This window comes from Neltuma alba, unplaced genomic scaffold, assembly GCF_004799145.2.
Source record: "Neltuma alba isolate B1F8T4 unplaced genomic scaffold, ASM479914v2 tig00011995_pilon, whole genome shotgun sequence".
Lineage (NCBI taxonomy): Eukaryota > Viridiplantae > Streptophyta > Magnoliopsida > Fabales > Fabaceae > Neltuma > Neltuma alba.
The window spans coordinates 91,182-113,749 of NW_021636568.1; the positions used below are offsets into that span (position 1 = coordinate 91,182).

A 22,568-nucleotide genomic window follows, 5' to 3' on the forward strand; every position below is an offset into this window, starting at 1 on the left:
GAACTTGGGGCCAGCTGGAGTTGAGTGCAGCGATTAATTAGGTCAAGTTTTTGACCGCCGCAGTTATCATATTTGTTTCGTTCGATTTGTTTTTTGTTTTGTTTTTGATGATAGTAAACTGTCAGTATTATGAATATAGAAATGGTCAAAAAAAAATCGGCTAAAAAAATCCCAAAAAGAGCAGGGGGTTGGGAACGTGACACGTAGGGTTTACTCCCACCCCAACGCCCAGTGGCCACTAATCTCCACGCCATCCGTCGGTCATGTTTCCACCCCTCAACTACATCAAAGCGTCCCCTCTCTTTTCTTTGACTTCTTTCTCCCAAGTCCCAAGGATGTTTTTTTCCCAAGAAAAGTTTAATTAAAACATTCATAAATAAAAAAATCATTATAAAATCTAAAAAATATATAATTATTAAAAAAAATCTCATAAACAATAAACAACATATAATAACAAAAGTCCATGCAGCTCCTTTATTATTAAGACTTTTTTATGATAACATTCATTCCTTAGAACTCATAGCAATTTTTCTAAGAAAATTTTGATAAGAGTTCAACGACTACGGCACAAGATAAATAAACAAAAGCAGGTCAATTGCAAAGTAAAAGACATTAAAGGCAGCATAATAAAAATAGTAATAACGGTAAGGCACGAGTTTTATACATTCAGCAGATTTTTTCCCCAAAAAAAAAAAAGCAACCCCCTTCATTTGCTACGCATAGGTATCATCATATTAGGACAATCTTATTTAAGATACTATTAAATATTAAATGTGCATATTATTTTTAGTAGAGATTTGAATATTTATTTGTTACGTTGTGAGAGACTAGACTCAATATTTTTTAATAAAAATCAACCACGTTATGAATGAAGAGCACGTACGAAGTCATCGCATCGTATCTGGTCCGAATGAAATCCGTAGGTCACAGGATATCCGCGCCCGTATCATCAAGAGGGGACAGCGATTGGTTGAGACCTCAATGGGAGGTACTTCTGGAAGGAAATGAAGAAATCCATCTTTGCTAACACCCTCTTTAAAACTAGTACTAACGTTTAATCTGATTCCGTGAGTCCGTGGATACAAACAAGTCTTGGTTCGCCATAATTGTCTCCTTCTAGACTTTCCTCATTTCAAATATTCTTCTCACCATTCTATAGCGGTCACTTTCCCCCGTAATGAGGCTGACTTAATTTATTTAATGAATCGCCCCTTGTGTGTCTGATGAATAGCACAGTTATCTTTGCCCACATTTTGGTCTCCTTATCAACTCATACCAATTATTCCATGCGATTCTAAATATAAATCTCATTTTATAGCATATAATTACACTATAAAATAAGATTTATATTTAGGTACACTATAAAATGAGACTTATATTTAGGATCGGAATAATATATTATATACTCAATTTTGACACGAGTTAGTGCATTTTCATGGGGCTAATTATAGTACATTTCCTTCACTTGCTAGGGCTAAATATTACTCCCTCTGTTTCTTATTATAAAAGATAAATAACCAAATTACGTTAATAAAAAAAAACAGTTAAAATTAGTTGAGGACAATTAATGTGTAAAAAGTATAATATTTTTTCTAACAATGCCCCCGTTAATAAGGAGAGAGAGTATGAGAGAAAACAATCAAATTATTAAAAGAAAGAGAAGTGGGAGGGAGGGAGAGTATGAGTTGGAGACAAAATAAATAGGGGTAAAATAGGAAATCAATATAAAAAAAAAAAGACAACTTTTAAGTGCCTCATATATAGAAACATATCATAAGCATTAAATGTCTTTTATAATAAGAAACGGAGGGAGTATCAAATAGTTACACTGATAGGATGATTTGATGGTCCCATTATGGTGTTAAAAACCTATTAGCTTAGCTGGACTCATATTAAGGCTCTCCCGAAAAGAGAGATCGTGGATTTGCTTATAACATTAGACTATCAGTGGCTATCCTTGTAATTTCTGACAAAAATACAGGTTATAACTATATGGAATTTATAATCATATTGATAATCTTTAATACACCGTAGAGAATGAGAGATTGAGAGGTATTAATTATTATTCATAAAATATATCCTTACTTATATATTTAAATCTCTTTCGAACTTTTTTTTCATTCATGAAAGAATACATTTATATCGGAATTATCAACTCTCTTTTTTTAAAAAAATTTTGCCATTATAAAATTTTTTAATATTTTATCTTTTTAAAGTTTATATTATAATTTTTTAATATGCTCTTCAAAAGATGATGCAAATTATTCTTCAAATAAAAAAATTATAATTTATTAAAAATGATTATATTTTTTTGTTTCGAAATAGTAGTACCATGATGAAAAGAAATCTAGGCGTCAAGTTGGACAGCGCATTCTCTTCCAATCTTTTGTATACGCAAAGTAATTAAAAAAAGAAGACAAACAAACAAACCTGTCGCTCCATCATTGGAAGTGGTCGAGATCCATAAAAGATATTTGGGCCCAAAAGACAGAGCACGCCTTAATTCATCCTCATCGTATCTGGTCCGAAACATCAAGCCCAGCGTTGCGTCATCGTGTTTTCTTTTTTTGTGAAGAAAGGGTAATTTGGGAATATCAGAAAGTCCATGAGATAAATTAGCCACAGAATTTGACTCCCCTCCAAATTCCAAATTCCTAATTCGTTCTATCTGAAATCTGAATGGAAAATTTGCCCGCCCTTCCAATTTCCATCCAATCTTTCCAACCAGACAACGTCACCGGCGCTCCTCCCAAAAAGGTGAAAACCCTAACAAAACGATGCGCAAAGGTTGCATTCAATTGAACGGAGCCATGCCAACATCCCGCTTAACCATGTTATGAACTTATGATATAAATGGATTGAAAAGAAAAACTATTATATGCCTTAATTTTCTTTTAATTTATTACCGGTGATTATGTCAAATTAATTCGTCAACTGTACTATTATTCACGACTGGAAGCCGAAGAAGAAAAGCTTATTCCTAATTCATATGACCCTCCGTTCTCAAATGACGCCTGATGCTGAAAATTCATTATTAGATGAAAAGAAAAGTTATATACAAACAAGGGTTTGCGGAAGAGAGACAAGGAATTAATCCCTGAGGCTCATCCAATTCAGTTCAGACTCGTGAATATCCAGGCGATAGAAAACAGGGCGAACATACATGGGGGGAAAAAAACGATCATTGTAGTAACGACAGATAAGGCAGACCGGAAATAACGTCAGGAAGCATGGGCATTAGGCGGTGGCATCTCCAGCAGGGGAAGGGGCGGCGGCATCTCCGCCAGAGGGAGGGGCTTCGTCATCGGGGTCACGATTCGAGTCAGACTTGTCAATCGCAGCACGGGACTGTTGAAGGAAGGGCTTGAGAGCGATCTCAATGGCCAGCCACACGCAGGCAAGGCCTCCCACCACCACCAAAGCTTGCTTTGCCCCGCTCCCTCCTTTCTTTCCCATTCCTGTTTCCTCCTTTCGACCTTTTCTACCTGGCGATGATAGATATCAATGTATATTTTATATTTTATTTATTTTATTATGTGGACCATGTGGGCTCGTGTTCCGGCTATAGATAAAATCTTAGCGGGCAAGGAATGGTCCGAACAAATCTTTATGGAAAAACATGAACGGCAGAGACGTGGGTCCTGCGTCTGACTTGAGACCTTATCGGACGGTTGACAGTACGTTTCCTATTTACTTATTCAAGTAGTTTAGGCTCATTCCACTTTTCCAAATGCATCTTTTATTGGTTATAGTTATTTTTTTTATTACTTCCGGTGATAAATAATTAATTTAAAAAGATTTAGAAATGTAGTTATATTAATTATTTATCATATATGTTTACGGGTTGTTTCATTATATTCTATTTAGTCATTGGTATGGAAATTATCTTGATCGGTTGATGAAAACCTCTCTTAACATCTGCAACTAATGAAAAAATTATAAATTTACGAGATAAATATTGAAATCTTATCTTTGAGAGAAAAACAAATTTGGCAAATTTAGTGTAGGCTATTATTCCCCTCCTCGATCAGTCAAGAATCCAGCAGGAAACAGCCGAACATGTTCTTGCTCTTTATACTCTGTACATACAGAGTGTGGTATGACTGTCCTTTTGGGGAACGAATTGTTAAAAGGGAATTAATTTAAGGATTGGAACCTTGGTGTGGGGACACGATAAATGTTGAAAGCAAGGCTGTGATGAGAAGGCTTTTACAACTAATGTATAATGGAACATATGGAAATTAAAGAGAGATCGATGTGAATTTGCGTTCTTTAATCATATTGGATATTAGGAGTCTTGTGAACTTAGGGGCTGAATTGTGGGGTGTACTAAAGGAAACAAGTAACAGCGAGACTGAAATTTCTGCAGAAGTGATGAAGCACTGTAAAAGATTAATCTGGTCAGAAATTCACAAGGAATTTTCCTGGATGGTTAAGCCTGGCAGAATATATGCTCCCATCCCCCTTTTATGCCTGAACCTGAAGGTTAATTAATGGTCCCTTCATCTGGCAATATATTAGTTATGTGATTATTGAGACCAATATAATTGTGCTAAGTAGTTAATTACTTGTTTGTGTAATCTTCGTGACTTGGTGTGGCTATTTTTGCAGTGTTCTGTTGTTCCCTGTGTGTAAGGTTTTATCAGCTTCGTGTGTAAGCGTGAGTTCTGTATAATTGTCTATTAGTTTTCAGGTAAATCTCACACTGTTGTGCCACTATTCGTAGTTACTCTTCCGGTCTTTAATATAAGACCCATTTAACTAATTTGATTAGAGTAAGGAAATTAGGTAAGTTAGTTAATTAGAAGAAAAGTGACATATTTTTCCTAAAACAGCATAATCATTTTTCTTAATATTCCATTTCCCTCTTTTACTTGATTATGGTTGAGGGAGTATCTATAGAGGTAATTTAGAGAAAATTGATAAATATAAAAAATGAGTTTTATATTTAGAACCAAAACTAACTCAAGAATTGAGTCATATATTAAGGAAGGACCGGAGAAGTATTATTTATTGTTTACCATTAACCTTCAAATTTTATACTCGAGAGTTTAGCATGACATGCATCATAGTTGCTAGCAGCAACGGCAATTATCCACACTCCTATCATCTAGCTAACCATATCTCACGAGTGATCAACAATAGCACTTTTTCATGAACAAAAGTACCGTTCTTTAGCTCGATTGGTAAAACGTTTTTCCTTTAGCTAACAAAATCAAAGTAGTAGTACTTGCTCCAAAAGGGGAGAATTTTAAAGGGAGACCAGGAGCTTCATCATGAAAGGGAAGTAGAAGACGAGCCAAACCTTCAAGGCACCCCGCGCGCGCATGGGAAAGGAGCGGGAGAGTCAGAGACTTGAGCTCAGAGGGAATCAAACGACCGCGTTTAATGTACTCCTGTAGTCCTGTCCCGGGGAGGAGGACGAGAAGAAACGCACCGCTTTATGTGCACTGTGGAGAAAAAGAAGCGTTTTTTGTCAGCCAAAAAAAAGAAAGAAAATGACTATTTTGAAAGGAGCAGGGTCGGCCAAAGTCGGCTGTCGCGAGCGCGGAACGCCAGATCTTATAACTATTGCACTTTCAATAGTCTTCATTCGGTTCTCTCTCTCTCTCCGTCGTCCCCTGAACCTAAACCCCTAATCGTATTTTCGGTCGCATCACTTTATCCTCTGTTTCCATCCGAAGCTGTTGTGAAACTTATGACATGGTAAACACCTCGTTTTGGAAAGCATAAACTTTTCGATGTCATTCATGTTTTCAGGTGCTGCTTCAATCCAGGTTGACGAAAAGAGTTTCGTCATGGGCCAAAAATTAAGTTAATTCACTGGGAAAGATTTTTTTTTGTTTTTTGGGGTGACTTCTTTTGATCCTTATTGAGAGATTTTAACATTTGTAAAATTAACTACCGATATTCCATTTTTAGTGGCATCCCAAAATTTTACTAATCTTCCAGTTACAGAAGCTTTGCTGATGTCTTTCTTTTGGCCACTTGTCATTGGTTTAACACGAGCTGGGTCTGATGTTTGCTAGAGTGGTTTTTTTCCTCATGACCAACTTTAGAGACTATTCTTTCCATCTTGAACCATTGTAGCTTGTCTATAAATGCATTGGATTTCTTCATTTTAGTTAGGGTAAAAGCATGTCTGTACATGTATCAATTAACTCCCCTATGCATTAACGCACAATTTTCCTATGCTTGGAAACATTAATATTGCTCTTGTTTTCCCCCCTTTCCTGGCAATAGCCTTTTTCCCCCTTCCAGAACAGTAATGGGGAATTGTTATCTCTTGTCAAGAAAGATTTTTGTGCTTTGTTGCTTATCATGTCTTATTTATATATTAGAATAGTGAAGAGACGCGCAGAGATTTAAAAAGAAAGTTCCCGCATGTGGACCGGTTGCAAGAGCATGGATCATATGATAGACTTCCTCCTGGTTGGTACCTTCAACATGTACTGACTTAATTATTAATATTAATATTGATGAATATTATAGGATAATGGGATATTGCACTGCAGTGAAATCATTTTTTTCTTCTTTTCCTCTTTCCATTCTTTTTCCCCCCTCTTCAAACTCGTAATAACAAGAATATAAGTATGCTGTCCTTCGCTATCTCATTTTCAATCCGCAGGTTGGTTGGACTGCCCGGCGTATGGTCAAGATATAGGATGCATAATCCCTTCAAAAGTTCCGCTCGGTGAATCCTTTGATGATATCGTTCCAAGTCAAAAATATTCTCCCAAGCAAGCAATTTTTCAGCAAAGACAATTAGGTAGAGAAGTAAGTATGCCAAAATCATGGGGGGTAGCCCTTTCTCAACTTGAGTTAAAGACGTAGAAGTAGGATATATTATTAGTATTTAATGTTTGAACTACTTCTCATGTGGTAAAAGTTGAATTTAAAAAATAAATACTGAATGAAGGGGCAAAGTTTGCAATCCAGTGGGCCTTATATGCATGCTAACTCTTACCAAGTAGCTGCTAAAGGTTGATGGATTAAGATGATGATTTTTAGTGATTCAGAAGTACCTATCACTTCTTCATCTTGTCCCTTGCATGAGATGTCTGAATACTTCCTGATTTTCATAACTTAGGCATTAGGTTTTCCAGCTTGATGTTCCTTGACTTTGTCAATTTTTCAGGTTGGTCTAGTAATTGATTTGACAAATACTACTCGTTACTACTCAATATCAGATTGGACCAAAGAAAGGATTCGTCATGTCAAGGTGGGACACAGTTTTTTATACTATTGATTTGGGAGAAGTTTATTAGAAGTTGTTTTTCTGTTCTCTGACTTGCTCAACAAACATGATAGATAAGATGCAAAGGAAGAGATTCCGTGCCTGATGATGAATCTGTAAACAGATTTTGCAATGAAGTAAGTTTTCTTTTGTAGCATTGATTTGTGGCAGTGGTACAATTCACGGATTCTACTCTGAAGCACTGTTTCCTTTGACTGTCACAAAAGCTACCTGTTCTTGCTGATTCTTCGCTTGATGTTTTGTAATTTACACTTGTTACACTTGTTTTTTAGGTCGTGGATTTTCTCTCCCAAAGAGCGAACAGAAACAAATATATACTTGTGCATTGCACTCATGGGCACAATCGCACTGGTTATATGATTGTTCATTTTCTTGTGCGTACAGAATCAATTTCAGTCACTGAGGTAAGCAAAACCTTGGGTGTTTTCAAGTTTGTTTGCTGTAGCTGCTCGCCCCAAATAATTTATTTCCGGACATCATGTGCTGTTATTTTCCAGGCTATAAATAAATTTGCGATGGCACGTCACCCTGGAATTTACAAGCAGGATTATATTGATGCCTTGTACATGTTTTATCATGAAAGGAAGCCTGAAGAAGTTGTTTGTCCTAAAACTCCAGAGTGGAAAAGACTTTCTGATCCACAGTTTCCTGGTGCAGTTGACCCACCTGTAGAAAGTATTGGAGGTGTTCCTTTGCATGTATGTGTTTAAACTTTCTTGTGAGCATGATTTCTCTCGGGGATATAATTTGTTGAATTGGTGCCGCTTGATTTTTTTCTGGTTGCCTGGAGGCATATTATTATCCACCAATTTGTATTTGCATTAATGTGCAGGTTGTGTTAAAGAATTTCTGATATGGAATGATAATAGGATTATCTGTACTCTATATATTTTATCATATTACTTCTGGTGTTCTTAATTATTATGCCTGGTCAAATTCTTAAGTCACACTTGTTATTAACCATGAAACTTACATCAGCTATCAATAATACCTTAATTTATTGCTTTTGCTATCATAACTATGTGCATATATTGACCTTCCTAAAATTTCCTGAAATTCCAGGAGAATATCATAAGGAATGAAGTATTGACAAACGATGATGTTTTGGGAGATCCTGTACCTTCAAGTCAACTGCATTCAATGCGAGTAGAGTGTTACCAACTACTTAAGCTGGGCAAAGGGGTGGGCACCACAAGCACGTTCTGATTTTTGTGCATCTTCTTGATTCATGAATATGATCTGACATATTTTGGGGAATTAAGTTTTAATGGAGGTTATGCTTATTATTAAGGAACCATGTAAACTATTCTTGTGTTTTAAGTTCCTCGGTGTTGCTTGCTTCTTACTTACTGATTTTTTTTTTTTTAAAATGATCTTTCTTATTCGACTTGATTGGATGATTACTGCACTTCTCTCATAGCAGACACCAGTTATGTTATATGATTTTGATCAACATATCTGGAAGGCAAAAAATAGTTATTAATATTTTCATTATGCAACATCCTAATGAACTAGATTCTTAAGCTCTTTTATGCAGAGGAGGTTCTTTTTGATAAAAACATTCTACCCATTTACTGAAAAGAAGAAAATATGACAATTAATTGGAAATGGATGATCAGATCAAACATTGTAATGACTATGGATTTATTTTTTTCACAATTTTGGTTGTCCCATTGCTTGTAGCTTCTGGTCCATTTGCCATTCTTTACATTGTCATTTTCTTTTTCTTGATAATAGCTGAAATTATTTTTTTCAATGAATAGTTATTAGATTTGTCTTTGTATGTTTCTAAGTAATTTTTTCCCCACACAATCTTGTATCATCAGTTCCTTCCCCTTTTTTCCTTCGATTCCCGGTTTTGTTATTATTTCTATCATGATTAACACGAGTTTTCTCTAATAATTCTTTTTCCTGATGTTTAGGGAAGGGGATCTTTGCAGTTTCCAGGATCACATCCTGTTTCCCTCAACAGGTTCAGTATAGCTTCATTTTATGTCAGAACTTGTGCTTTTTCAGTGTAGTAAAAACTATACCGAACTTATGATGGACTAAACTATCTTTTCAGAGAAAATGATCAGGTTGATTTTAATAACTTCTCCTAGTCTAAATCTGACTGTTCTTAATCATCAGTATGCTGTTGTTTGCAAAGTGTTCAATTATACATTGGACCAGATCATTTTGTGATGCTTATGAAATTTGCTTGCCGTCTTTTGCAGAATTGCGTGATTGAAATGACTGTCTGGCATTGTATTTACTACACTTATAATTTCGGACTGTTCTCTTTTGGGGACTTCATGTTTTAAATCTCCACGATTGATTCTTGATGGGAGGAGGAATAAAATCTGTAACGGATACATCTGGAAAATCATTTGGGTCCAAGATCATAAGCTGATAGGAATTTTGATACTAATATTCAGAAGGTTTACACTCGACTAAATTGATATTCTTCAAATGTAAACCTACCGTAGCCCCACGATTTAAAATGGTTATAACTCTCAACAGAAACAACAATATGAGTAAAGGATCTCGCCAAGGTGGAGTTTTCAATTTTTGTGCCCAGAAGTCGGCAAAAATTTGTACTTTTATATTGTATAGACTTCCAGTATGTTAACTTTTGGGAATGAATCAACGTGGTTGTCAAAACTGAAAATATGGATTCGAAATATTAAAACATTCACTTCTATCTTTGAATGCTGGGATTTCAAACTGCTTTTCAATTTAAATTTTTCTCCCACTAAGCTGATGGGGATGATGTTTTTCTGAGATAAATAAAAGGGATCTTTTCTGTTCAATTTTGAGATTAAAATTTTTTTCCTCTGAAATGAGTAACAGTAACATAAGTTCAGCAGCGCTCATTAGCGTTGGTCCTGTCAATTAAGATAGCAATTTATATTTTTCACTTTTCCAGGGACAATCTACAACTCTTAAGACAGCGGTATTACTATGCCACGTGGAAGGCTGATGGGACCCGCTATATGATGTTGATCACCTGGGATGGATGTTATTTGATTGACAGAAAATTTCATTTTCGAAAGGTTCATATGCGTTTTCCCTGCAGATATTTGAATGGGGTATGTATTGCCATTTAAATTTAAAGTCGTTGCTAAGCAAGGTATTTATGCCTGGACATAAGGAAATTTATGGCTGCTTATCAAGTTCTATTTTGGATTTTTAATCAGCGACTCCTAATGTTTTCTTAACACAACCTATTCAAGGGTACACCTGAAAGGAATCACCACTACACGTTACTTGATGGCGAGATGATAATTGACATGGATCCACATACACAAAAGCAGGAGAGAAGATACCTTATTTATGATCTGATGGCTATTAATCGAGTTTCCGTGACTGAGGTGCATATTCATTTCTATGACTTGTTGGTTACGTGATCCCATACAGCATACCTATAGAAATTATTGTGAATCCCCATATTGTTGGCAAAAATATATCACATTGCACGGGTGTTCAAGTTTGTAACGTATTTAAATCTTTCATGGATTTGACTTGGAAATAAAAGTTAGCAAACATTTTAGCCGGGTTTTCAACAAGTCTAATTGTAGGGCTCTAAGTCTGACTGAAGTTCTGTAACTAGGATGATGAGTAATTCATATCTATGGTTCTTACTAAGCATTGCAATGATGTAATAATCATCGGAGCTGTTGTTCTGTTATTTTGTATCACTAATAATTATATCAAGATATTAGTCAAGATCTATTGTAATTTTTACTTTATGGTCTTTCAAAGTGCTAACTGAATTATAGCTTCAATATTATTTTCTCATAACCTTTAAAACTGAATAATGACCTCTCTTGTCCTTTAAACCAATTTCATAGATAATCATACTGTTAGTTCATTTTTCACTAACGGAGGTGCGACGTATAAGGGGTTTTCTACATAAAACCTCAAGTCTACGAGGATGATGTGCACATAATTTAAAATTTTAACAGAGTTATTTGTTAAAATTGTGGACGTTCTTTTCAGTGGAATAATGTTTCTGTTCGTGAAATAATGAACTGAGTGTAAGGAGATCATTTGCATAACTTTAATATCTTAGAAGTATAAGGGTTCATTATTAAGTTGTGAAAATCGAGTTATTTGCACGTGATTCAAACTTCACTGGAGTTCTATGCAATTTAATAAAAAATTATTGTATAAATTTATCTTGGCAAGCATCTTCAGTGATGTTTACGCATTTTGTTTGAAGACTGATCAAGGTTTTTTTTTTTTTTTTTTTTTGGCTTTAAATATATGCAGCTGCCTTTCTATGAACGTTGGAAATTGCTAGAGAAAGAAGTGATTGAGCCTCGTAACATGGAACGTGAGGCTCTTTGCAAGAGTATAAATCCTTATTATCGATATGACTTGGAGCCGTTTAGTGTATGTCTGGTGATATTTACTGTTTAATTCTGTAGAGCTTTTATCTTGTTCTGGTGGGATTAGTTAATTGCCTATATATATAATTTATTTTTGTTTTCAGGTGAGGAGGAAGGGTTTTTGGTTACTGTCCACTGTTTCAAAGCTTCTCAATAAATTCATTCCGCAACTGTCCCATCCATCAGATGGTCTTGTGTTCCAGGTAATTTGGCCCTCTTGAAAACTGGGTTGGACAAGTGAAATGGAGCTACCTTCCTGGATAAGATGGACGAAGTAAATAAATGCTAGGTTTATGTGTTCCGTGGATATAGGAAAACGGCAGTTCTTTGCTAATAATTTACTGATGTGATGCTCCAGTAAAACAAATCTGATCTGCCCAAATGTTTCCGTGGTTCTTAGTTTACCATTGGTGGCAGTATTAAGTAATCCAATAATAAATGCATAGATTGCGCCTTGTGTAACAACTTGTTGGTGGATGTTTTTACTCTGTCAGGGCTGGGATGATCCTTACGTCCCTCGAACACACGAAGGTCTTCTGAAGTGGAAATACCCTGAAATGAACTCAGTTGATTTCCTCTTTGAGGTAGTATTATGAGCTTTAGTCTAGGAATTGATTCAGTCCCATTTATAACCTAAACACACAAATATTTGATGAATGTTCACAGTTGGGACCAGCTGGTCGTTGCCTGCTCTTTCTTCATGAACGTGGAAAGAAGAAGTTGATGGAAGGGTGTAGGGTGTTTTTCAAAGGTAGAAACTTGAAATCCCTCACGCTATCTATAATCATCATCATTATTAACATCGCTGCTGATATGATTAATGTTTTCATTTACAGATGTATCAGATACATCTTCTTATTCAGGGAAAATCATTGAATGCTACTGGGATCCTGAGGAGAATCATTGGGTCTGCATGCGGACAAGGACTGACAAATCAACTCCAAATGAGATCAATACCTATAGAAAGGTTCTTTCTCAGATATCTTTCACTCTTATACTTTCTGTTGTCTGTTGATTTCATTAATATGAAAAACCCTGTATTTTTGTGTAATGTGGGGTTCAGGTAATGCGAAGCATAAGGGATAACATCACAGAAGAAGTTGTATTGAATGAGATAAATGAGATCATACGCCTTCCCTTGTATGCTGACAGAATACAAAGGGATATAAAGGCTCACCAACAGATAGTCTCTGCAAGGCGAAGGTGAGGGGGAAGCAATCAATGACGCTAAACATGTCTTTTCTGAAGGAATAGTGCCTCAGGAGAGACGTTGAGTTTCTCTTGGTTACTGTGGATTGGTGTATAAAATATAATACACACTCGCACAGGAGATTTTACCCTAGATCCGTGACGCCCTGTATATTAGTTTTTTCTTCCTCTTTTTTTTTTTTTTCCCCCTGGGGTCTATTTGATTCATTTTCCCCCATGCAGCATTGATCACGAGTTTTCAAGATCATGCTGGGAAAAAGCTTAACAAAACAGCCTTAATAAGGATATATAGAAACTTATTATTTGATATATTGACATTTTTTTGGCCGGGTGATTTATTTGACATGTTAGGCTCCCTCTGTTTTAGATTGATTTTATCAGACCTCTATTTAAGATTTTATAGTCCTCAAACTGGGGGGAAGTATATCCTTTCTCCGATCTGAGAAATTATGTTACATTTTCATGCAAAATCAAACAAACATAATCATGAGTCACAGAAACATTAGGGGAGAATAAGGAATCTTAAAATAAAGGGACTCATTATTGTCATTGTTATCTTAATTTCAATGTAAATTTATAAACCGAAATTGCAATATCCACGGCCTAACGCCCTAACCTAACGAGGATCTGTTGGCAACGAAAAAGAAAAAGTAACGAAGATCTAGCGCTTTGTGCCGCAAGAAAGTATTTTCTCAATCCGCAACATCAATGATGATTCCAAACTCAATTCGAAGGATACATTAAAAAAAAAAATCAAATTGATTAAGACGTTTAACTGTTTAGTTTTTCTCCCCCATATATTGCCTTTTATTGGTTAGTGACTTAGTGTAACTATAAAAGTTACCTGAAATTGTGATTAGTGTAACTATATTGCCTTTTCTTGTGATCATGGTTATTTGATACTATTTATTTTTGTCATTGACAAATATTCTTTTGTCCTTGGAGTCATGTTACAAACATATTTCGTCTACACAAAACATGAAGATGCTATATTTAAATTTTTTGCCTTTTATCCATTTATATTAATTATAATTCACATAAATAATCAATTACTTGGAACACAGTCCAATTCACGAACCAATATTTTTTTAAAGCAGGCGAAAATAGTGTCATCAAAATCAGTTCATGTGAAACTCGAACTAAATTTAATTTGGAATAGTATTGAAATTTAAAGTTTTTATTCATAAATTTTTGGGATAAGGTGTTTAAATACTTTGAAATTATTCATGAAGGAACACCAAATACCTGAATTTTTTTTTCTCTTATATGCCCTAAAAGTTTATTCTAGTAACAAAAATACTCTAATCGTTATCTACTATTAAGTTTGACTGTTAAATCATGTAGTTTAATTAGTGTTTTTAACGGTGGATGACGGTTTAGAATAAAAGTACTATGAAATAAAACTTTCAGATATATAAGAGCAAAAAAAAACTTTCAAGTGTTAAGTGTTTCTTCATGAATACTTCCGCACCTTATCCCTAAATTTTTTGAGTAAAAAATTAATTTTTTTTTACAAAAAGCAATTCTTAGAAATTATTTTTATTGTACATTCTGGGTTTATTAAAAATAAAATAATATTAATGATGAGCTCTCATGAGGATTGGAATTCAATTTAGACTAGAAGTCAGATGTCCGCTGGGGAACATATGAAAAAATAGGAAATCTGCTTAAGATTATTGTTCTATGTCGTTTGAGTCCTCGTTCCTTTACATTACGGTCATATTAATCCGATCATTACTAGGAAAGGCCCTTTTTATCGAACCTCAAACTCTAAATTATAAATCCTTGTTGTGGGGCCAAGGCAAGGCAACGGTCTAAATAGTGCCCCTAAGGTTCCCAGCTGGTTTAGAGTCTTCACCTTCACCGCCAATGGCGACTCCAAGCTCGGAATCGCGTGGAGGCGGGGGAAAAAGGAAGAGAATTGGTGATGGAGTTCAAGTCTTGAACTCCAAGAAGAGAAAAAAAACCTTGTTCAGAAAATGTGATGAGCTCACGGTGAAGAGCGACGTTGACGTTAGTTTGGTGTGCATTGGGAATGACGGAGAAATTGAGGCATGGCCAAATCATGAGAAAGTGAAGGCCATGCTCACGAAGCACAGAGAGAAGCAAGCTGAGAAGAAAAATAAGAAGGATAAGTACTCACACGGGTCCGCATCAGAGGGAAATAAGCTTTCTGCAGAGTCACTGATGACTCTTTTGAGGGAAATAGACTCGAAACTGGAAGCCCTGGACGAGAAAATCAAGATGCTGAGTATCCAAAAAGCCACTGGTTTCTGTGCCTGTGAGAATAATTCTGGGAGTTTCATGGAGGTTTTTGACTGGCATGATCTGTCAACGAACAAGATAGAATCGTACGGCCAACCAAGCATTTCCTCTGCACAACTAAATCAACCAACCCAATTTACAGGGGACTCGATGGTTGTTTTTGCTAATAAAGATTATTCATTTATCAGCAGTTTTGGCACCCAGGGTCGGTGGGTCCCGCTGAATACTGATAATTTTGCACTGAACCCTATTTGGGAGCCACAAATAGAATTGCCTGGGGCACAAGACTCGGCGCTGAATGGGCAACATGATATTGGAGCATTGCAGAATTACTATATGGGAAGCGATTGGAATCGCCTGCCTCGGTTGTGAAAGGAATTCCACTGATTCCATCTTAGAGTTGGGACGATGAAGCTGATATCTAGCATCAATTTTCAGAGCCTTTCTGTAATTGTTCAAGTGCGATGAAAACTTCAAGCTGTACAGAGTAAAAGGTATAGTTTTTTTGTTCAAGTTTTGGACAGTTTTGTTGATGGTTGACATCTACTGTGTCGGTTAGAAATTGAAGCATATGGAGGAGAATTTCATGGGAACGCATATTGGATTGCTCTAGTTCAGCTGAATCAATAAATTTGAGTTGTCACTTGTTATATTCTGTGTTTTGTTTTTCCCATCTTTCGTTGGTATGTCAAATTACAAATTATATTAATCACCATGGTCAATATGACTGATTATAGCTCCTGATGGGGTCACCTCAAGAGTTCACCTGGGGAATCTCAGTGAATTATTTTTCCTTTGTCCAATCTAACTATGTTTATGCCCAGACATGAAGCATCCCATTATGATGCGAAATCTGATTAAATAAGTATTTCTTACATCCAATCCAACGATCTTCTGAGATCCGTAACAGAGAGAAAAATAGGTAAGATCATGATTTGATTGGATTCTTTTTCCCATTATTTAGGATCCTCACATACATGCGTGCGTGCATATGATATGAGCGCGCGCACATATATTTCCTACCACCAAATTAATCAGTTGTAGGAAGTCATAAAAACTTAGAAGGGTCATAATTATGTTCATTAATTGAGATTATATGAAGTAGATATGCTGGTCTGCATAGGTGGTGAAAATAGAACTTGAGTGGGACGCCAAAATAAGGAAAGTACTAAATGTGGTTTTTTACTCTTTACTTTAGCCCTCATGTACTGGAGTGTTTCCGTTTATCTTCACCATGAAATAAATAGGACATAGTAACAAATTTACTGCATTCAAACTCAGTGTCAATACAAGGTACTCCTCCGGTCCTTATTATAAGACCCAATTTGACTTTTTATTTGGTCCTAATTATAAGACCCAATCCATTTTGTCTCTTATATTTATGCATTTTTTTCCAAGATAATCCTTCTAATAATGATAGTTTTAGCCAATATACTTAATTAGCAAGGATATTTTAGGAATGACAACATTTATTTATTATAATAACCAACTTAACTTACTTCCTTAATCTCCTCAAATAAGTCAATTGGGTCTTATAATTAGGACCGGAGGAGTATTTAAGTAGAGAACCATCCACATGCACACGGATAAAAGACGGGGGGAAATGCAAATCAATACTTCCTCCTGTACTTATTATTGAAATAATTAATTTGAGCATAAAGAAAAATAAGCTAAAATTAGTTAAAAGTAGTAAACAAATGGACAAGAAATATATTTTTATTTTCAAATATATCATTATAATAAATGATAAAAAATATATAGAGAAATGTAATGAAAGAGATGGTGGCAAAAGAAATAGAATAAATAATTAATACCAAAATTAGAAAAAAAAATTGCATTAAATGTTGAGACATACAAACTGAACTTATAAAATAGACCATGCCCTTCTTCAAATCTTCTCCGAATTTACAGTTTATAAATAAAATAGGAATCAGCATTTGGGAAAACAGAGGGTACCACCTGCTGCTGTTATGAAAGAGGGATTCACTCCCTTTCTGATTGGGTAGATGAGGCTACAAGAATTTTCAGAGCCTTTGATTAATTATTTTGTTTAACGGCAATGGAATTTTCAGGTCACTAGGCAAAATCTATTATCTATTAATATAATCAAAATTTATTTTTGTGACTAGGATTTATGGGCTTGTGGATTGTATTTTTCTAAAATCAAAATCACTAAATTTGAAACTTACCTGCAGCAGCATAGACCTGAGTCTCATGCATGCACCCACACCTTCTCACTTCCTAGTCCCTCTTCTTCCCCGGACTCCATCCTCACTGCAACTTGAACACACTCTCGTGCTCACATAAGTAAAGTTCGGGTTACCACATCATTTCAAACTCGTGTAAATTAAAACTCAATGCAGGTCATACTAATAAGGTGGTTAGCTTATGCACTAGTAAATTATGGGGAAACGGCCCCGTTCATTCGTAATGATAGAGATTTTATGAAACCAGTTTCCGTGCTTATATTCTAAATTTATCATGTCTATACCATCTATATCTGATTTAAACGGTTTAGATTTAAAATTTTTAATTAATTATTTTAAATAAGAAAATTTTTTTAAAAAAATAATAGTATAGAGATTATTTCTATTTTAGATTCTATATATATTAAAATAATTATTTTAAACAAATAAAAATTAAAAAAAATCAAATCCAAACCATCTAAATAAAATATGAACGATTCAGATATGATAAGCTTGGAGTGCTCATCAAAGCAAAACTGACTCCTTAATAGATTTTATAAATATGAGGAATAGATAAAAATACAAGTTCACTATGAAAAATTTAAGCAATTAAAATCGACTAAGGACCTGTTTGGATAGCAGGCTAAACTATGGTTTGGGAAAAAAAAATACCCAAATAGACACAAATTATTTGAAACCATGGTTTGGGTTAAAACTATAGTTTTGGAACCCAAAACCATGGTTTCGGGAGAAATAAATCCATTCTATTTCTGACTTAAATTGGAGAGTATGATTATACCTATTAGAATAAATCTCAACAATAATATGACTTTAACACCCCTTAATTAATTTTTTATAAACATATTTAATCTTATATCTTATAAATAAATATACACATTTATTATTTATTAATTACATTATCTTATGTATTACTAATTATGTTAGAAAAAATATATTATTAACAATTTTATTCCTTCAAATTAAAATATATCATACAATCTATGTTTTGTGTAATTATTATATTAACTTATGCTTTTTTTAATAATTTGTACAGATAAAAAATATTTCTGATAACAACTATCCAAACACTCTCACTTCTCAGAATCACTTTTTTACAAAATCTATTGAATCTATTCTTCAGAAGCTAAAACCATAGTTTGGTTTCTCCAAATACCTCCTAAATTAAATATAAATCTGAATGTAAATCGGAAACTGGCTACCTCCCCTTTCTCCCCCTCCTTTTGCTGCACTTCCAGGGGCAAGGGAGAGGGTGTCAGTACTTTGGATGACGCAGCAAACTAAGCAGACGTAAACATCGTTTCAACTACCTGGGACATCTATAAATAGCTTGTTTCGTAAGCTTCCCTGATCCAACAATCAACTGCTGTTGTTGACTGATTATATCAAGGCTGGATAAATAGTATACAGGTACACCAATTGAATTGCAATGTTACATAGAAACAACACTGAATAAATCACAATGAGGTATAATGGGCAGCTTTTTATATATGTACAGCATCATCTCTGCCTCAACCTACCTCGTGCAGTTACCAACTTCCTTCCTTGGACATTTTGAGGAAGTGGGAAAGAGTGATATTTGGAAGCACTGGAGAACCCTTTTTCTTCTTCTTTATCATTGTCACCTTCGAAGCCTCCATTCCATTTCCTTCTGTCACTGTAACGGAGTCTAAGTTGTAGAACTGTATACAGAAAATCCCCACAAATTATACACTTTCAAGCAAAAGCACAAGATTCTCTAATTATATTAGTATTAGTTTGCAGGGCTATAAGTATAGAACGTTGCTTTGATGTTCACGTTTTCACTCCAAACCCGAGGATGAGCTGGCTTCTTATTCAGAGTTGATCAGCATTTTTCTTGATATTAGCATGGAACAGAATATCCAATTTTAAGAGAGCCGCATTGCCTAGATACCTCACAGACGCCATGTAGCAGTAATCTATGAAAAGGATCTTCTATGCGTAGTTCAAGAACATCCCGATCCGTGCTTCCAGTGACGAAAGTCCGTATACATTCCTAAAAGAAAGGTTAATCTTTCTGTTATCTGCCAATATTATATGCTATACCAATTAAATCGAGGTGAGTAAAGCATAAACATGCATGCACATATAAAAGTCCATCGTCTATAACCTTGGTCAGTTGGCTGAGGCTGGGAATACAATTCATCAATAAATATTAATACCTCATAACCATTTATCAGCTCCCACAGAAAGCTGCGGCGAAGTGCCTCTCTTGTTCGGGAATCCACCCTACGCCATGCATTCAATACTTCCCCCTTGTCAGCATCAATATGACCTTTCTTCTTCGTGACAGAGCTTTCCAGTGCATGAATAATATTAACCTAGAAAAAGAAATGAGACTTAGGTTTAAGATGATGGTCAGCCATCACTGCCTTCCATTACTGATTACCACCAGCTACCCAAAATTTGCATATATCAGTAATTTAGGTATCACAATCAAATTGCCTTTTCAAAACAGTAGAAAAATTTCAAAGATAAAAGAAGCAAATCCAACCTCTTTATCCATGTCTATATTCCTAAATCTATCCCACTCTTCCACATTTGTCATGCTAAAAGCTGAAGGTGGAACCTCATCACCTGTAAAATGAACCCAAAATTATTAAGATGAAGTAATAAATAAAAATAATCAGCTGATGATTATACAATGCTGAAAGCTTGAAATCAGTTTCACCTGGAATTACAATTACAACTAACGTAAAGACTTGAAACAGTTGGCCCTCAAATATCTTAGAAAGTGTGCATGTACATAGAAAGAGAGACGAATCATAACTATAGTTCCCTCTCTGCTGCATTTAATGCAGTAATAAAACATGCACATAGAGAAGAAGCTAGAAGTGGTGCTGTCAATTAATAATTTACGAATGCAACAGAACTTGTGCAAAGAGCAACGAAAATCTTAAAGATGCAAAAACCTCAATGAATGCAATGAATAGCGCATGGTCAGATAATAATCCAGATTATTACCCCACGGTGGTGGAGCAAACAAGCCTCTAATTTCTTCAGCATTCAGTCGAGGAACAAGTTCCATTAAGAGACGATCATTTAACCACCTACGAGACCTTCGATTTGTCACCTGATAGAATTCACGAGTCTCCAATTAATTAATAAACTATCAAAGTTGAAGAGTATAATTCTTCTGATTGTCCTCATTTCAGATAAATAAGATGGAATTCATCATGTCAATCAGTTTACAAAATTTAATTAAAAACTTATTGAAAAAGTCAGAAATTAATATTTATTTAATAATAAGCTTATAAAGAACATCTTTCATGCCGCAAGTACTAAAATCATGAAAGTGATGAAGGTTGTAATAAATAAGAAGAGATAGTTGCTTCTACCACCAGTATAGTGAATGGCATACGATGACAGGCTTAAAAAATGTTATGCCGCCATGGCAGCAAGCTTAGCTGCCGTTGGGAAAATAAATAAATAATACTTCAACCCAAAACTGCTTTAACATATTATATGTATTCACACTAGCCGGACGGTATCCATGCTTATGAATACAGAAAAATATTAAGGCAACAAAGTTTCAATATACAAAAGCATATGAACAATCTTGAATCTCCTACCCCCTCCCTCCCTAGAATTTCATCTTAGATCACCCATAGAAAACAGTGAACTCAGTAATGTACTCATAAGATTCCCGTAAAAGAAAACACCAATATTTACCATTTGTCATGAGTCTTGTGACACAACGAGTACTAAATGGGATATACAAAAACAGTAATATAAAATCTTGCCTTTCCAGTCAAGCTCTCAAGGAACTCGATCTTTTTCTCAATAGACATCCCCTTGGATTCAGCACCATCTCCTGTTCATTGGCAAAAAATATATTTAATACTACTGTAAACAGCCTTGCCAGGAAGAGTAGGAGCGAATCCACTGATCTGGGCACGCAAAATTAAAACAGAACATTCGCAAAGCAAAAACAAAAACCAATCCCAACAAATGTAACCTAAAATTACTCTCATTCATATCGCAAGAGGTAAATCTGCAACTTTATTTCGCTATTATAATTCTCAGCTAGGAAAATGAAAACTTTATAAATCACAGAGCATTGAGATGGGGATGGAAGGATAAAAAAGAGTACCTTCTGGAGGCTCTAGGAAAGAACGAAGAAGGTCGTCTTCTCTGCGAAGACGCCGTGAAGTCGCCATGATTAACTGTAGCAGCAAGGGAGGGAGATCTTGGAATGCGAACAGGAATCCGAAGTAGGGTCTCTCTGACCTCCGACTGGTGTTTCTGTTCGGGGCAGCTAGGCCTCTTTTTCTGATCTGGATATGGCGCCTGAGGTGGAGAGAATGATTAGATTGAGAAGGAGAGCTCCGACTTTGAGGAAATGATGGAGAAGGGGCAAATCGAATCACCGAACAACAAATTGAAATACGACGCAAGGAAGTGCTGCTCAATTAGAGAAAGAATGTAGGAATATGCTTTCTTATATGTTTTCACGATACGGCGATACCTTCCATTGACCCGAGAGGGGAATAGGTCCTAAGGTCCATAACTACCCGCCGTTTTACTTTCTGAGCAAGCAATGGACTCGACCCAATCTTATTGGGCCTGATTTCATTTCTGGGCCTAGCTTTCAGGTCCACCGTCTACTTATTGCTCTCACTAATTAGATTGCTTAGTGATTTATTATTCAATATTCTTATTAAAAAATAAATAGTAAAATATTTCATTAAAATTTCTTTTCAGAAAAAAAAAAGTGAACGCCTTTGGATATTAATCATAATTATAGTAATCATGGCTGAAGGGTTTTTTTTATAGTTATAATTATATTGCAGGTCCTTTTTTCACACCAAATATGATTTAATAAAATAAATGAAGAATAAATTGCTCATAAATAAACACTTCTCTGAAAAGTTCAAGCCTTGGTGGCAGCACTACAGTAATGGCCAGCATATCATCTCCGGTTTGCAGACGTACTGCAACGTACCCGTTCAGTGACACCGCAGAGCACGCGCATCCCCATTTCTCTCTCTCGTCTCGATTCAAGTAGATGACCCAAGGCTTCTTTTTACATTCTTCAGGTCTACCAAGTAGCCGCCTTTGTTGTAATTCTCTTTTTCGCACTGTGCCTTGGGCGATGGCTATAGTTTTAGTTCTGTATTCTTTTGTAAAGCTTTTGGCTCAAGCAACCATCATTCATAGCTTTCAACTAGTGTAGATTTTATATTCTTATTCCGAGATGTTTCAACAGCTTCCGGTGATTTATTACTGTTTCAGTTT

At 35.4% G+C, this 22,568-nt stretch overlaps 3 protein-coding genes across 5 annotated transcripts; 1 reads left to right on the forward strand and 2 right to left on the reverse strand.

Moving 5' to 3' along the window:
* Positions 1 to 3,000: 3,000 nt before the first annotated feature.
* Positions 3,001 to 3,508, reverse strand: LOC114720722 (outer envelope membrane protein 7-like). The gene has a single exon (XM_028906402.1). The coding sequence runs from the start codon at positions 3,454 to 3,456 to the stop codon at positions 3,238 to 3,240; it is 219 nt and encodes a 72-aa protein (XP_028762235.1). The 5' UTR covers positions 3,457 to 3,508; the 3' UTR covers positions 3,001 to 3,237.
* Positions 3,509 to 5,545: 2,037 nt separating this feature from the next.
* On the forward strand, positions 5,546 to 13,195 carry LOC114720718 (mRNA-capping enzyme). 3 transcript variants are annotated; one of them, XM_028906398.1, is made up of 17 exons: positions 5,546 to 5,706; positions 6,342 to 6,432; positions 6,629 to 6,777; positions 7,139 to 7,222; positions 7,312 to 7,374; positions 7,531 to 7,662; positions 7,756 to 7,956; positions 8,321 to 8,440; positions 9,181 to 9,230; positions 10,167 to 10,329; positions 10,474 to 10,611; positions 11,513 to 11,635; positions 11,736 to 11,834; positions 12,126 to 12,215; positions 12,298 to 12,382; positions 12,468 to 12,598; positions 12,695 to 13,195. In XM_028906398.1, the coding sequence occupies exons 1-17, from the start codon at positions 5,704 to 5,706 to the stop codon at positions 12,836 to 12,838; spliced, it is 1,866 nt and encodes a 621-aa protein (XP_028762231.1). In that variant the 5' UTR covers positions 5,546 to 5,703; the 3' UTR covers positions 12,839 to 13,195. The 3 variants fall into 3 exon arrangements, with proteins under 3 accessions (XP_028762231.1, XP_028762229.1, XP_028762230.1); XM_028906396.1 differs by having other exon boundaries at positions 6,347 to 6,432; XM_028906397.1 differs by lacking the exon at positions 5,546 to 5,706 and adding an exon at positions 5,710 to 5,777.
* Positions 13,196 to 18,590: 5,395 nt separating this feature from the next.
* On the reverse strand, positions 18,591 to 21,744 carry LOC114720690 (R3H domain-containing protein 4). Its single transcript, XM_028906364.1, has 7 exons — positions 21,424 to 21,744; positions 21,074 to 21,144; positions 20,295 to 20,403; positions 19,825 to 19,907; positions 19,493 to 19,651; positions 19,225 to 19,326; positions 18,591 to 18,991 (listed from the first exon to the last, which is right to left on the reverse strand). The coding sequence occupies exons 1-7, from the start codon at positions 21,488 to 21,490 to the stop codon at positions 18,839 to 18,841; spliced, it is 744 nt and encodes a 247-aa protein (XP_028762197.1). The 5' UTR covers positions 21,491 to 21,744; the 3' UTR covers positions 18,591 to 18,838.
* Between the last annotated feature and the right edge of the window lie 824 nt (positions 21,745 to 22,568).

Coding starts and splice junctions, on each gene's coding strand:
- LOC114720690 (XM_028906364.1), bottom strand. CDS start 21,490: ATGGCGACTTCACGGCGTCTTCGCAGAGAAGACGACCTTCTTCGTTCT. Junction 19,908..20,294: donor GTTTGCTCCACCACCGTGGG/GTAATAATCTGG, acceptor TTCATTTTACAG/GTGATGAGGTTCCACCTTCA. Junction 18,992..19,224: donor TGCTACATGGCGTCTGTGAG/GTATCTAGGCAA, acceptor TTCTGTATACAG/TTCTACAACTTAGACTCCGT.
- LOC114720722 (XM_028906402.1), bottom strand. CDS start 3,456: ATGGGAAAGAAAGGAGGGAGCGGGGCAAAGCAAGCTTTGGTGGTGGTG.
- LOC114720718 (XM_028906397.1), top strand. CDS start 5,742: ATGTCATTCATGTTTTCAGGTGCTGCTTCAATCCAG. Junction 7,223..7,311: donor AAAGGATTCGTCATGTCAAG/GTGGGACACAGT, acceptor CAAACATGATAG/ATAAGATGCAAAGGAAGAGA. Junction 10,612..11,512: donor ATCGAGTTTCCGTGACTGAG/GTGCATATTCAT, acceptor AAATATATGCAG/CTGCCTTTCTATGAACGTTG.